This window comes from Parasteatoda tepidariorum, chromosome 8, assembly GCF_043381705.1.
Source record: "Parasteatoda tepidariorum isolate YZ-2023 chromosome 8, CAS_Ptep_4.0, whole genome shotgun sequence".
NCBI lineage: Eukaryota > Metazoa > Arthropoda > Arachnida > Araneae > Theridiidae > Parasteatoda > Parasteatoda tepidariorum.
In genome coordinates, this window is record NC_092211.1 from 9,299,235 (window position 1) to 9,314,824 (window position 15,590).

General features: G+C 30.4%; 1 protein-coding gene across 3 annotated transcripts in view; it reads right to left on the bottom strand.

The window, feature by feature from the left end:
• LOC107447594 (uncharacterized) overlaps positions 1–15,590 on the bottom strand; it is a 140,431-nt gene that overhangs the window by 5,325 nt on the left and 119,516 nt on the right. For all 3 annotated transcript variants that reach the window (XM_071184655.1, XM_016062535.3, XM_071184654.1), the window contains exon 4: positions 5,220–5,304. In XM_071184655.1, coding sequence (XP_071040756.1) covers positions 5,228–5,304 — 77 coding nt within the window. In that variant the 3' untranslated portion in view covers positions 5,220–5,227. The remainder of the gene's footprint in view (positions 1–5,219; positions 5,305–15,590) is intronic.

Here is a 15,590-nt window from a genome sequence, read left to right on the forward strand (position 1 = left end):
GGCAATGCGCCCATATCCCAGAGGTCGTGGGTTCAATCCCCGCCGACCGAAGGCTCCCCGTGTAGTAAATGATGACTGATGCACGTCAGATCTGCCGGGTACACAAAGTCCTCAAAGTACTCATAACAAATCAATACGCCAGGGGGGTACTGATCCAGGAGTTACCTTGTGTTCTGGATTGGGTTCAAAATTACAAGGCTACGGAGTTGAACAATAGTAGTCTTAAACCCGAAAATTGGGTCGGCTGTGCAACGACGATTATAAAATAAAATAAATTTAAAAAAAAATGAAACGGGTATGAACCGTGGTGGCTCATGGGATAGAGCGTTTGTCTTTCAACGAGGTGAATCGGGTTCGAATCTCTGCCGATACAAAATCCGCACGCAGCTCGCACCGGCCGCATCGCTGACGTAAAATATCATCAGTGGTAGACGGATCCATGGTTAGAGTTCCCTTGCTATCAGGCTAACCATGGGTGGTTTTTGTGTTTCCTTTCCATGTAACGCAATAATGGTTTGTCCCATCAAAAAGTTCGCCATGAAAGCGATTTTCTCCCAATACTTGAACTCCTTATCTTCTGGATTGGGTTCAAAATTACAAGTCTATGAAATTGAACATTGTCAGTCGAAAACTCAAAATTGGGTTGGGCTGTTCAAACGACGGTTCGCATATGAAGCGGGAATCTGGAATGACAAAAATAGTAAATAAAACCTCCAAAATTTAAATCCCCTTCCCCCCCAAGAAAAAAGCATAACTATAAAATTGAAAAAAGGAAACAAAAAAAAAGTTGCAATGATGAAAGGATAAAAATAGCTACAAAAAAAAATAGAAATTGAAAAACGCAAATCAAATGCAGAAGATAAAAAAAAAAGAAGAAATGAACTATGGAAGAACTGAGATAAAACTGAGAGCAGCAGTTGCAGAACTTCTAACCTTAATATTTTTTATGTTTAATTAAAAGGCTCAATTTTCCAGCATAAATTATATTTCATTTTGATAGAGAAGCTTAAAATTGATTATGAGAAAAACAATTCTAAAGTCACACCTATTATATATTCCTTTTCCTTTTTTTTTACTATTTTTCCTTAAAGGATGCTATAATAACATATATAATATATATTTTTTTAATAATAATATCATATAATTTTAATGTCACTTCATAAACTAAGAAAAATATTTTTTTATAACAATTTAGAAACAAAATCATAATTAAGGTACTTTTAACTCAAAGAAAAATAAATAAATAAAAAAATAGTGGAAAGAAAAAAGTGGTTACCAATAAATCTAGTACTAATATAATACCTTGTATAATGATTATATTATACTTATATAATGTATAGTCTAATTTTTCCTATCGTCAAATTTATATTATATATCGTCTCATTTAATCAATTGATACACAAACCGGTTTCATCAGAGTAAAAATAATAAAGCTGTATAACATCACCAGATAATCCAGATTTTACACAGAATCCTAATGATTTGGCCAGAGAATGTATGCAATAATTGTGGTTCTTTTGCCCTTTATCAATACCTCTTAGAAAAGAGAAGGCACGGGTTACTATAAACAAGAAATTTGATCCTTTAGTAGTCCAAATGTAATGACATCTTTCGTAGTAGCCCGACCATAGGGGCATCTTTCTTAATTTTTCATCCACTGCGCAGTTTAAGATCGTTACATCGGACTACTAAATTGATCCGTGCTAAGGCCTTCTCTCTTCTAGGAGGTGTCGTCTCATTACAAACAGTTTGTTGCCGCAACACACTCTGCGCGTCATTAAAAACAAATTACTTTACTAATTTGTTTGCACCTAAACAAATAAATTTTATATATTTGTAATTTAATAGTTAGCATTCTTGCGCATTAGGTCGCAAGAAACATGTAAATAAAAAATACCTGCAAAATATTTATACTCGTATAATTAAATTCTCACAATTCGAAAGTTATAATGCTGAAATTGAATGCATCATTTTTTCTCCTTTTTTTTCTTAAAGCATGTAGCAAATTTATTCTACTAAAAAATATAACACAAAGAACTTATTAAGTTTTAATTGAGTATAATGTATTCAATTAAAGCTAGTTTATTTATTTAAATGAGTCCTTTTGTTTAAAATGTGAATAACAGAATAAAACTTAATAAAAATCGTAGGCCACCTTGTCGCGTCAGAAAAAAAAATCACTTTAAATAATTAGTTCCAATCGAAAAACTCTTCAGCTATATTTTTGATTGGGGATGGGAAAAAAATTGGTTTTGTTTGGCGATGATCTTGCGATAAAAAAATCAAGTCGCACTCGTACAAGTTAGGGCCTTTAACAGGTACAGTGTTAGAAATTTCTCCGAAAAAATGGTTAAATAAAAATTTATTGAATGGTTATTTTACCATATTTAATTAAAACAGTCAAATAACCATAAATAAAATGGTAATAAAACTGTTAACTGTGAGAAAAACTGTTTATTAACTGCTTTCACCAAATACGGTCAAACAACCAGAATTTTATCGCACCTTCTAGAACCAACTGATGAAGCTACTTAGTTCTTTGCAACTGCGTACATACCATAACCGAGCGGGCTTATCCGTCCCACTCATGACCGGCAGAACGGAAGTTCGAGTCCTAGTGTTGACACCACAATATTTCCTTCATGCTTTATTCATGGTGCTCTCGAGGAAATGTTTCTGATCTTGATATTTTCTGGAGTTAGTTGCCTCGATCCAAATGACTAGATCATTGGCAAACATGGAGGCATTTGCCCCGGGAGTTTCTTTTAAAATTGTTATGAGGTCATTGATATATATATGTTGAAGAGAGAGCAACTGCAAACTGCTCCTTGAGATAAGCCAATTTTACTTTCCATGAGATTCCATGTCATTCCATATGGTTCTTACCCATCTTTGGGTTAAAAAGCAATTTAACTTAGCATTACAGAACCTAAAAACAAGATCTGATGAGTTTCTAAGGGTGGTTCTATTGGTAGACTCCATTTCTGCAATTCAAGCAATCACAGAAAACCAATGTTTTAAATCTAAGCTGTTAAACGAAATTCAGCTCGATATAAACTCCTCAACGAAATGAATAAAACTATCGTTACACAGTGGATCCCTTCCCATATTGGTATCGAAGGCAATGAGAACGCAGATTATCTGGCAAAAAACGGAACAACTATGCCTCTAGAAATAACAAACGTCACACCTGATACTCTTAAAAAATACGTTATGAAAAAACTCAACAAAATAAATAATTATGATTTAACTATAAAATCTAAAGGCAAAATATTCAAGACAATTGGAAATTTCTCTGTTACCAAAACCGTAAGGAAGCAGTAACCCATTTTAGGCTTAAAACAGGTCACGATTGCTATTCAGAACATTTATATAACATAAAAATTCTTCCCAACAAAGCATGCCCAATTTGTGACACAGGTGTACTAAACTCTGATCACCTCTTATTGTGCAAGGGTCTAAATAAGAACTCCCAGAAAAGTGGGAATGTCACTAAATTGTATTGGGACGCAAGAACTCTCATGAATTGTCACTAACTTTACCTTTTTCATGTTAATGTTTAAAATTTTATATTGCTGAAATGTTTATTGATTCAAATGTTTATTGTTCCTTTTTGTTCACTTTACCTAAATTGTTGAATTTTTTCTTTGTTATTTTTCTGCTCCTTTGCGATGTAGTGAGTTGTCAAATTTTCTGGATTGAATTCCTAATAAAGATATGTGAAACACATATTTCTTCCATTCGCACGTATTTCTTCCATTTTAGAAAGAAAATTTTAACAGTGTAAGGAAGAGGAGTAAGAAACGTGGAATGAAACTCCCATCGAGTAATTGATGTAAACTGGCGAGAGAGTGCTGAGAGAATAAATTTATCAAATTCAACCGAAAAACTTCTCATGTTCTTACGGAATTCCGTCGTTGCATTGATGTCCAGAAAAGTATCCACTTTTAAGGCACAAAGGAACAAAAAATGGGCTACAATGCTCTGGTCTTTATAAAACCTTTACTTCAAATAAGGATGTTTTATTTTATAACCATCGTTGAACAGCCGACCTAATTTTTTTGGGTGTACGACTACTCCATAGCTTTGTAATTTTGAACCCAATCCAGAAGACAAGGGGACTCCTGGATCAACTACTGGAGAACGCTCCTTCTCCAGAGTCTCGGAGGAAGTGATTAATGTCCTTAGAGACAGACAGACGTGATTGAATACTAAAATTTAAAACGAAAGCATCGATATAGGGATGAGAACAATGCAATCGGATGCGGAATTTGTACTTGCCAGCAAAGAACGAACATTTTAAGTGCGTGGAATCATACTACTGCAAGAAAAAGGGCAAAAAGTATTGCCCAATTTGTAAAGCGTTTGGCCCTGATGGGAACCCCATTTGAGCTTTCCGGCGCATGCATAAAAATTGCAGTACGTCGCTGATGGCTACGGTTGAGTAAATGATGCAAAATATCCTCTAAAAGTTAACGAGAGAAAAATATGTGAGGAGAGTAATTATCGATAATGTCAACCTTCATCTATGAAAAGGTACCCCACCATAGAATTGAGTTAACATGTCCTATATACTAGTGAATTGGAATTGTATTTTTGTAGTGGTAGATACACTACAGTACTCCTCCACCAGAATTATAGCCGTGATAGAATTCGATGAACGGATACCACTAGTTTGTTCATTGCTGTTTTTTTTTTGTGAGAAGCCGGGAGAGCTTTGTTAAGTTCACGGTCGTCGTCGCTCCTATGTTGCCTTTAGTAGTCGAGTGTATACGTTGAACGTTGTGCGTGATAGAAATTGTGAAGCAACAGCGTGAGGAGGTCAACGTCGCCGTCACAAGTAGTAAGTCAACTGTTCAATGTGCGGATCATCCATCGAAATAGGCTCGTTCAAATCGTAGTAGCCGTTTCTGCCAAGGTAGGCGAGTTCACATCATCTCCGGGTCACCAATGTGGAGACAGTAGTTATCGACACTGTCAACTATGAAAAGGTGTCCCCATCATAGAATCGAGTTAACACGTCTTATATATTAGTGAATTGGAATTATATTTTTGTAGTGGTAGATATACTACAGTCATTCCATATTTCATTCCATCTTAGGAAAAAAAATGTTATCGATTAAGTTTTCATTTTTAAGCAATCACTGATTCAATTTCGTGTTTGAATTTCTCTATGAGTGTTAACAAAAAAAAAGGGATAAGTAAAAAAGTAAACTCACCAGTTGTGTTAAGATAAGAGAAAGAGAATTAGTAGAAGAAGACACGTCGTCTGTGCCCGCGATCGCCACGTACCCGATATACTACCTGAAAGTACAAATATACACATGTTAAAAAAATGTATAAAACTCAGTAGTCACAGAATTAAGAAATTTATTTTATTTACACTAGCTTTAAAAGTACAGTCCTTGGTCAAATTATTAGACGGTCTATATGTAAAATCTTAATTATCAGGTGATATTATACAGCTAAATTGTTTTTACGCGACTAAAACCGGTTTGCACTTGTTTACGTTCATATATCAATGGGTTAAATAAGACGATATATAATATACATTCGAAGATAGGATAAATTAGACGATATATTATATAAATATAGAATATTTATTATATCAGGTATTATATTATAATAATTAGACAAAATTATAAGACGCACTGTAGTTTTTTTTTTAATAATGGCATGTTTTGCACGAGTTTATACGCGATACTTTTATGTTTAAACATACATGAAATGGGTTTCTATTAAGGAGACTTTCAATATACTTCCCATTTGTATTTATTTTGAACGTATTGCGCTACAATGTTAACCAATCGATACACGAACGTAAACAAGTGCAAACCGGTTTTAGCCACGTAAAAACAATAAAACTGTATAGTAATATCTGATAATTAAGATTTTACATAGAATCTTATAGTGCGTTTAATAATTTAGCCATTGACTGTACAGAATCTCCACCTTAACATGATCCGATACAAACTTCATCGCATATTTCAATAATGTTACACAAAACAAGTCGAAATAGGCTGCTTAACATTATTTTTTCATTTCAACTTACGCGTGTTTTTAATAAGCCTGCACAGAAGTAAAAGCTTTATATCAATATAAGCTGTTCTATGAAACATTTCTGTACAAATAAATTAATAATTTATAGTGAAAAAGAATTATAACAAGTGTTATATAATAAATATTTAGCAAAAGCAGCAACGAAAGAGACAAAAGAACTTGCCTCCACTTTAAAAAAAAAATATTCCAATCGATATAAGAGTCGATAGCTTTCAAATCACGTGCCCCCCCAAGAGGAAGGGAAAAAAAGAGCGAAAAAGCGAATATCAGGAAAGTACTTTGTTTGAGTGGTCATTCTCTTTATTTCATCAAATAAATTTACATACATTTAATACTTTTTACTTGAAACTAGATTTTTCTGAAAATAACCGTAAATTAGCTTGCACTGAACTTAAACTTAAAAATTGTTTTTAATGTTAAATTTTATTAAAAATCATGTTTAAAATCACAAATGGTAATTATTTTTTATATGACAGACGCTGTATCAAATTATCTAAAACCTACTTACAATGAGCTACATACAAACTATATATATGTTGACCAGCAAAAAGATCCTCTCCCAAAAGCAATGTTCTTTAAGACGTTTTTGTCCAACTGATATATCGGTTGAATAGTTTCCTCAAAAATTAAATTTTGAAACAGTCGTATTTTTTAAATTCGATTTCTCAGAAACTATTTGACCGATTTCATCCACATTTTGTATTTTGCCATTTAAAATTGCAATACTTTACAATTCAAGCTGTTTTTGACGGTTAATTAATAAAATAATTAAAAATAATAAATATTTACTAAAAATTACATCTTGCGTAGAATTATATTTGGATAAACGACTTTTATAATTGTGTGCAAAAATTTTTCAATTCTCTTTGAAAGTTCTTCAGATATAGTGAAATACGCAAAAAGTAAAATTAACATTAAGGGGGTCCAAATTTTGGGGAACTCTCCTGACCAAACTGTTAGGACCCTTTTTTACTTATTGCTGCTACCCCCTATATTTTGGGGGTCAGGAGTTTAAATCGGCCGGAAAAAAGGTATGTTTATTTGGAGAAAGTGTCTGTTTTTGTGTCTGATTTCATAACTTAAAATATCGTCTGCACTAATTAATTACCATGTTTGTGGTCACCCCCCTTGAACCATTAAGACTGAGTCATAGAACGAGAAGATCCGATCATTAAATCAAAAGTTATTCAGGATTTTAGTTTTGCGCACTGTTCATGAATTAAGATGGAATAATTAACATTCGATAATTAAATTCTAGCATCAGTAAACTTGCGCGAATAAATACCGATCTTATGAGAATGAAAACAAAATTCGATTAGTTTCTTTTATTTTATTGAGTTTTGAATATAATAAAAAAAAGATCCATTAGGATTTTACTTTAATGAAGGATTAATCGCGCATAAAGGTAATTGTAAATGAAGGCAACATTATTTTATAAAGTTCGATATACGATCGCGATTTTATAAAGCTCGATGCTCTAATGAATCGCGAGTTCTTTTATCTTGACATACAAATGGATTCTTATTAAGGCGACAAAGGACTTTCAAAAAAAATCTTTTAGAAATTACCAAGGGATTTGTTTGAAATTCTCAGTATACATTTATATTGTTAAAAACAACTTATATACAAAATTTTAACAAAAGTATTTTAAAATTTAAGAAATTAAAAGAATTAAAATGTCGAATTTTTAATGTTTTTTTTTATTGCTTTTTTAATGATTCCTCGTTTTAGAAATTCTGTTAAAATGACAAAATTCTTTTAAAATATTTCATATTAGGTAATATAAAAAAAATTGTTGGGAGTAATTTTTTATTTTTTATTATTGAAACAAATAACAGTAAAAAAAATAGTAAAAAACCAGCATTTTTGGTGAAAAAAAATCATCAGACCACTATAAAATATTACGCATAAGAATAATATTATTTACTTAATACAGAAAACTTTTTCAACAAAATGTTAATAATTTTCATACATGTATAGAATCACATTCTCAGGTCAATAGAATAAAAATTTATTTCGCTGGAACAGTTTAAATTTGTAAATTTCTCAAAAAAGACATTTTCAGAAAAATGACTTTTACTACTTTTTCATTGCAGGGGGTCAAAGGGGCGTGGTCAAAACAGAAATAGTCATAACTTCATCAAATGCCTAGATTTCAAGAATTTTAAGCCTAATGCCTAGATTTCAAAAATATAAAACTTAAAAAATAAAAAAAAAAAAAAAACGATTTTTTTTTTTTCCGGAAAATTTTTGCTTACTTGAAATTCCGTTGTTCCCTTAAATTGGGATTGGTAAGAAACTTTAATTCTGGATTCTAAAACACGGTGTTTCCAAGGATCACAAAGGTTTCCAGAGTTTGGAATTCTTCTTAACTACTAATAATTAGATTTTATTGAATTCATAATTTGTTTAAAGTTGGTTATGTGAAATTTTTTTTATTAAAAAGTAACAAAAATATATTGTTTCCTTTTTTTATAGCAATGCATTGAATAAATCATGAAAAGAATATGTATTTAGAGATAATATCATGACTATTTTCAATTCAAAATAAAATAACCAAAACCAAGAGTAAAATAACTTCCTCATAACNTTTGTGTCTGATTTCGTAACTTAAAATATCGTCTGCATTAATTAATTACCATATTTGTGGTCACCCCCTTGAACCATTAAGACTGAGTCATAGAACGAGAAGATCCGATCATTAGATTAAAAGTTATTCGGGATTTTAGTTTCGCGCACTGTTCATGAACTACGATGGAATAATTAACATTCGATAATTAAATTCCAGCATCAGTAAACTTGCGGGAATAAATACTGATCTTATGAAAATGAAAACAAAATTCGATTTGTTTCTTTTTTTAAATTTTTTTTATTGAGTTTTAAATATAATAAAAAAAAGATCCATTAGGATTTTACTTTAATGAAGGATTAATCGCGCATAATGATAACCGCGAATAAAAAAATTAAAATTTTGAATTTTTAATGTTTTTTTTTATATTTTCCCTCGCTTTAGAAATTTTGTTAAAATGGCAAAATTCTTTTAAAATATTACATATTAGGTAATATAAAAAAAATTGTTGGGAGTACTTTTTTATTTTAATTATTGAAACAAATAACAGTAAAATAGTTGTAAAAAACCAGCATTTTCAGAAAAAAATCATCATACCGCTATAAAATATTATGTATAAGAATAACACTATTTACTTAATTCAGAAAACTTTTTCATCCAATTCTCAGGTCAATGGAATAAAAATTGATTTCGCTGGAACAGTTTGAAATTTGTAAATTTTTCAAAAAAGACATTGAGAAAAATGACTTTTACTACTTTTTCATTGCAGAACGTCAAAGGGGCGTGGTCAAAACTGAAATGGCCATAACTTCGTCAATTTTGCTCTAATTCAAGAATTTTTTTTAAATGTTCGGTTAAATGCCTAGATTTCAAAAATATAAAAAATAAAAATAAAAATCAATTTTTTGCAAAATTTTGGATTATTTAAAATTCCGTTGTCCCCTTAAATTGGGATTGGTAAGGAACTTTAATTCTGGATTCTTAAACACTGTGTTTCCCAATATATTTTTCGTATAGAAGGATCACAAACGTTTCCAGAGTTTGGAATTCTTCTTAACTACTAATAATTAGATTTATCAAATTCATAATTTGTTTAAAGTTGTTTATAAGAAATTTTTTTTTATTAAAAAGTAACAAAAAATATATTGTTTCTTTTTTTTAATAGCAATGCATTGAATAAATCATGAAAAGAATATATGTATTTAGAGATAATATCATGACTATTTTCAATTCAAAATAAAATAACCAAAACCAAGAGTAAAATAACTTCCTCATAACTCAAATTTTGCTTGCCTGTACATTTAAAGTTACGAAATCATATACAAAAATTTTCAAAATTGACAACAAAAAAAAAGATTACCCATTGGCAAATGGTAGCTGTATAAATTTTTTTTTACCCTCTTTATTTGTGATATTCACCTGAATTAGTACTGAAAATGATCCAGTTTGAACCGTAGACTAGAATTTCTGATTCTTAATTAAAACAATAAAAACAAAATATATCGTTCAAATGATGAAATTCTCTTTTATTCACAACTCAAGAAGTATTTATGGGATCTCTCTGGTCCCATATCTCAAAAATAACCTCCCCAACTTAATGCATTACAAAATTAAAAGTGAAAAAAAGAATTCTAAAAAATTTATCATACAGTAGCGGTCGCCATAACAACGCATGCAATGACGACGCATGCGCACTGTTTACTATAACTCTTGAACACAGTTGAAAAGTGTGATAACGACAAATAAGGTGCGCATGCCATCAAACCCAAAACAACGCCTATTTTGCCAATGGGTAAAATTACGTTTCTCTTATAACTATATCAATGTTTGTAACAGGTATTTTTTGAGAACTATAATTTAGCTTATTTTGTACATTTTCGTCACATGCATATACCAAGAACAAAATTTATAATTTAAAATATTTTATTATTCACATTGAATATTTTCAAAATAATCGGATGAACAGCAGTATAACAGCATGTATAACAGCAGTTGCTAATGAACTTTTTTTATGCTATCGGTGTTAAACTCAAAGAAGCTCGAGTATTTAAGGTTCCATACACGCAAAAAAAATTAGGAGCTACTGTTCAAACAGATTATAGTAGTAAATCATTAACTAAATACAAAAACGCCTTCACGGAGACGGATGCAGTCGGTCACCAATAAAAGATAGTTTAAAAGCAGAAAGTTTCTGCTTTAAAAGAAAATAAAAGTCCATCGAAATGGTTGAATATCTACCGCTTGGCCACTTTCATTTCACTCCTTATCCCCCCACCCCTTCGACAGTCAAATGAAAGGGGAGGTTGCCATAACAACACTTCATCTCGGATTTTTGGTGAGTTCCGCTTTTTTTACCGTCTCCGTCATTGGCCCGAGTCCCGAGCGTTACCTTTTCCCGGATATTCTGGCCCATTTGGGAAAAATGGAAAATACTTGAGGGACACTCGGGGGATGAAAATTTGAGGAGGGATGCTGTCGAATGATTATTTATTTATTCTTGCCTCCATCTAGAATTTTAATTTAATAGTTTGGAGTCCCGGACGAATCTTGAAATGAAAATCTCTTGTATAAAGAATAAAATGTTCAGTTTTTTTTGATGACTAAGAATTTTTTTCCGGATCGAGATACTTATTTTGTTTAGGGTATACGAAATAGTTCTTTATTGATGAAGGATAGACTTTTATTTCGAACATTTTTATTCTCTACTACAGTCGTTACCAAAACGTGTTTCACGCTACCTTAGGATTCCGTTGAAGATTTACACAAAATGCAAAGAAAAAAAAATAATCATGATTTTTTTCTTCATAAACTTGCATTTTTTTGTATACGCACAATGTTTTTATACTTCTGATTGAATGTATTCTGTTTTGGTAACTATATTATTATTATTATAACTTTATGTTTTATTTCATAACCACCGTTGAACAGTCGACCCAATTTATGGTTTTAAGACTACTAATGTTCCACTCCTTGTAAATACTACTAATGTTCAATGACGACTACAAATGTTCAACTCCTCTTATAATGTTCCCACTTTGCAATTTTGAACCCAATCCAGAAGACAAGAGATTTCCCGTATCAAATAGTGGGAAAAATTTAGTATAAGTATATTATACGTATACATATTATTTATGTATGTTATATATGTACATTAATAAAATATACAATTTCTTAACAAGTTTGCAAAATTATAAAGTATGAAAATAAAAGAATAAATAGGGGATAGTGGGATGCACTTTATGCCGCTTTCTTACCGAAGTAAAGAACCGCGTTTGATTTGAAAGTTACCTTAGATTGGGCAGAAACTGGATGGGTGCAAGGTACTGGATTAAAATTATTTTCTGCACAAAAAAGATTAAAATTTTGCATTAGAAATTACAAACTTTCCCTCCAAAATTTTTTCTCCTTTTCTTTTCTATTAAGGGTCATTGCCTAAAACGAAAATCGCAAAAACAAGCACGAAGCTAATTAAAATAACTTAATTTTAAAGCAAATTACAATAAAAAGTAGTCTATAACAGATTCATCAACAAAACTGGCCTTTTCAGTGAGTCAAGTTTCAACTCCTTTGCTGCAGGGTTTCAGAGAGAAGTGCGTATAATTGTTTGCTACTTTTTCTAATAAAAAAACACTCGGACTAATTACCGAGAACTAAAATTTTTATTTCATCGTAATGCATAATAACTTCATAATTTCTTGTCTCTCTATTTCATGGTTTCCAAGCAGCAAAAAAAAAAAAAAAAAAAAAAAAAAAAAAAAAAAAAAACATTCATCGCAGCACGTTTATTTTTTATAGTAAGTCCATAGGCTATGTTTTATTAAATTTTTTAGCTGTCAGTTAGCATTTTTTCCCAAATATATTAGTTATTTATCAAATTACTAATAAAAAATAAGTGCATGCTATTTTGCTCACCATAGCACTATTATTTCAGCATTTTGTTAAAAATAGTTAACTACTGTATTATGTAAATTATAGTAATATATAATTAAATTATAGTTTTTTGTTAAATACAGTAAAATAATGTTAACTATATATCATAGTTAAATATGGTATATTATATTTCGTAATATAAGTATATATTACATTGTAGTTAATTATATCATTTTTTTAATTATAATACATAACTATAATGAATTAAATTTTTAAAAAAAATCATGCACCTGTAAAGTATGTTAACAATATATAAAAACAATAAATATATTTTTATGCTGAATTTTCACTAAAAATTTAAAATTAACCAGATGTTAAAGGCAAAATAATTTTCAAGAAACTAAGTAGAGGATTTCAAAAGAATTAAAAGAAAACTAAACACCATTTCCCAAAATATGAAACAAATTAATTCATAGAGTATACAACTAATAGTAATTAATGCATAGTATACAACTAAATACAGGATATCAACCATAAAATGAACACCATGTTCTAAAGACCTAAAACATTTATTTTGATTTCTCAACTCAAAGACAGAAATAAACTATTGGATTTTTGCATCTCAAGCATGAAAATAAACTAAATTGTGAATCTCAACTACAAAAACAAATAAAATACCGCATTTTAATGATAAAAAAATAAACTAAATACCATGTTCTAAAGATGGAATAGATTCCATTAAATATTTGACCTCATAAACAGAAACCTTCGGATCTCAAGCATGAAATAAAACCAAATAAATTAAATGCCATATTTTTAAAGATAAAAAGGATTTAAAAACCTAAATGTTTAAAGATGAGCTATCTAATCTATTGGTTTGTGCACCTATCAGTTTTTCTTCGCCAACTGCCATAAAAGGAGAACCAACAATCATTTCCTGAGAAGGAAAATGTTTGCAGTAGTGAAATCGGTTTCTCGTGGAATCTCGCACTAATGAGAGGCAATTAGTGTGTGGAAATGGAAAAGAGTTCCTTTGGCGGAGTTTACCTTTTCCTTTGAGATAATGTATATCTTCCCTGGACTGAGGATCATCCATAATAAGATAGCTGCTACAAACTCGGAACTTTGGGAAATTTCTATCAAAATAACAGTAGGGACTGCATTCAGTATATAATTAAGATGCATTTTACTTTATGAAGAATCTGTCCCAAATATCATTTCTCCGTCTTTTAATATTTTAAAAACTTTGACAAACATTTCCGAATTCATGACAACATCTTTTACGATACAGTTTTATTGCAAATGTTTAGAATTTATTGCAAACGTTTGCTTTTGAGTTGAACTTTTGAATGTCAAGTATCTGAAAATTTAAAAAACGCTTTAAAAATATCCTATACAATTAATTTAAAAGAATAAATTTAAGTTCTCTAATATTCCTTTTTTAAGTTAAGAGATGTTACTTTTTTTAGTACGTAAAAAGTGAACCTATTTATTGCTATTCCAAAAATGCTCAAAACATTTGGTGTGCATCTCTTAACCCCTTAACGATCGGTTAATTTTCAAGAAAACGGTCATAAAAGTGACTATTCTTTTGGCTTTTGTATTTGTATTACGTATTTGATTAGCGTTGAAATCCAGTTTAAAATAAACTAGCTATCTACAACCACCTTAAAAATATCCTGGTATTGCCATCTGGTTTGTAAAATGAGAAATAAAATGTCTTCGGGGCAAAAAAATGAATTAGTTTTATTCTTATTGGAGCGTTACTACTGAACACTCCAGCCCGTCAATATCACGGGAGCGAGAAATAGAGGGCGAAACCTCACCCCGTCATTTTCACGAGAGCGAGAAGGAAGAGGTTAACACACTCTTTTCACAATTAAATAATTAAAAACAATAATTAAAAAGTAATAATAATTAAAAATAGTAATAAATAAAGAAAAATGGGTGCTCACATGGTTGCTTTGCAATCATCTCTGTTTCTCGTAAATAAAATTTAAAATGAAACAGAAATTTTAATGAATGCCAAAATTCATCCATTTTACACATTTAATTCTGTGTTACTCTTCCACCTCTTTCATAAATATACATTAAACGATGCGTACTGAAATACAATTATTTAGTATGCGGAATATTTTTTTTTCCTTTCTTACGCACAAGAAGAAAAAAAACAGGTCAATTACTCGACACATATTTTATAATAGAAATTAATAAATAGTTTTTATTCCTATACTGCTGATTTTGCAATCAATTTTCAAAAGTTTCAATAGGGTCTTTGTGTAAAAGCGTTGTTAATTTTCTACGTAAAATGAGGTTTTCAGCTATGTTTAGAAGGATTCAATCATTTCTTTTAATTTCGATTCATTTATATTTAATAAGACGATATGTATAATAAAAAGCATCCAAAGCAATTCCGTTTTTTCCCATAATGTGTTGAAAAATAACAGTTGAGGTAAACATTGGTGACTTAACGGAAATCATTTTTTTTCTTCTCACTTTCAATGTAGAAGAGAATGTACAGTGCGCACAATGAAAAATGGAACTCCCTAAATAACTTTTAACCTAATGATCGGATCTTCACGTTCTAGGACTTCATCTTAATGGTTCAAGCGGGCGACCTCAAATAGGCTAAATAATAATGCAGACGATAAATTAAGCTACGAAATTAGACACAAAATGTACTTTCTCTGGAAAAATATATCTTTTTTTCCCCGGGCGGATTTGGACTCCTGACCCCTAAAATATAGTCAGGAGAGCGCTCCAAAATTTGGACCCCTTAATGTTAATTTTACTTTTTGCGTATTACTATATTTGAAGAACTTTCTAAGAAAATTGAAAATTTTTTGCACACAATTATAAAACTCGTTTATTCAAAGATAATTCCATGCAAAATATAACTTTTAGTAAATGTTTATTATTTTATTTAATAACCGTGGAAAAAAGTTCAAATTGTAAAGTATTGAATTTTGTACATCATTATAAATATTACAAAATTTGAGCAAAATCGGTCAAATAGTTTCTGAGAAATCGAATTTAAAAAATACGACTGTTTCAAAACTCGATTATATATATATATATATATATATATATA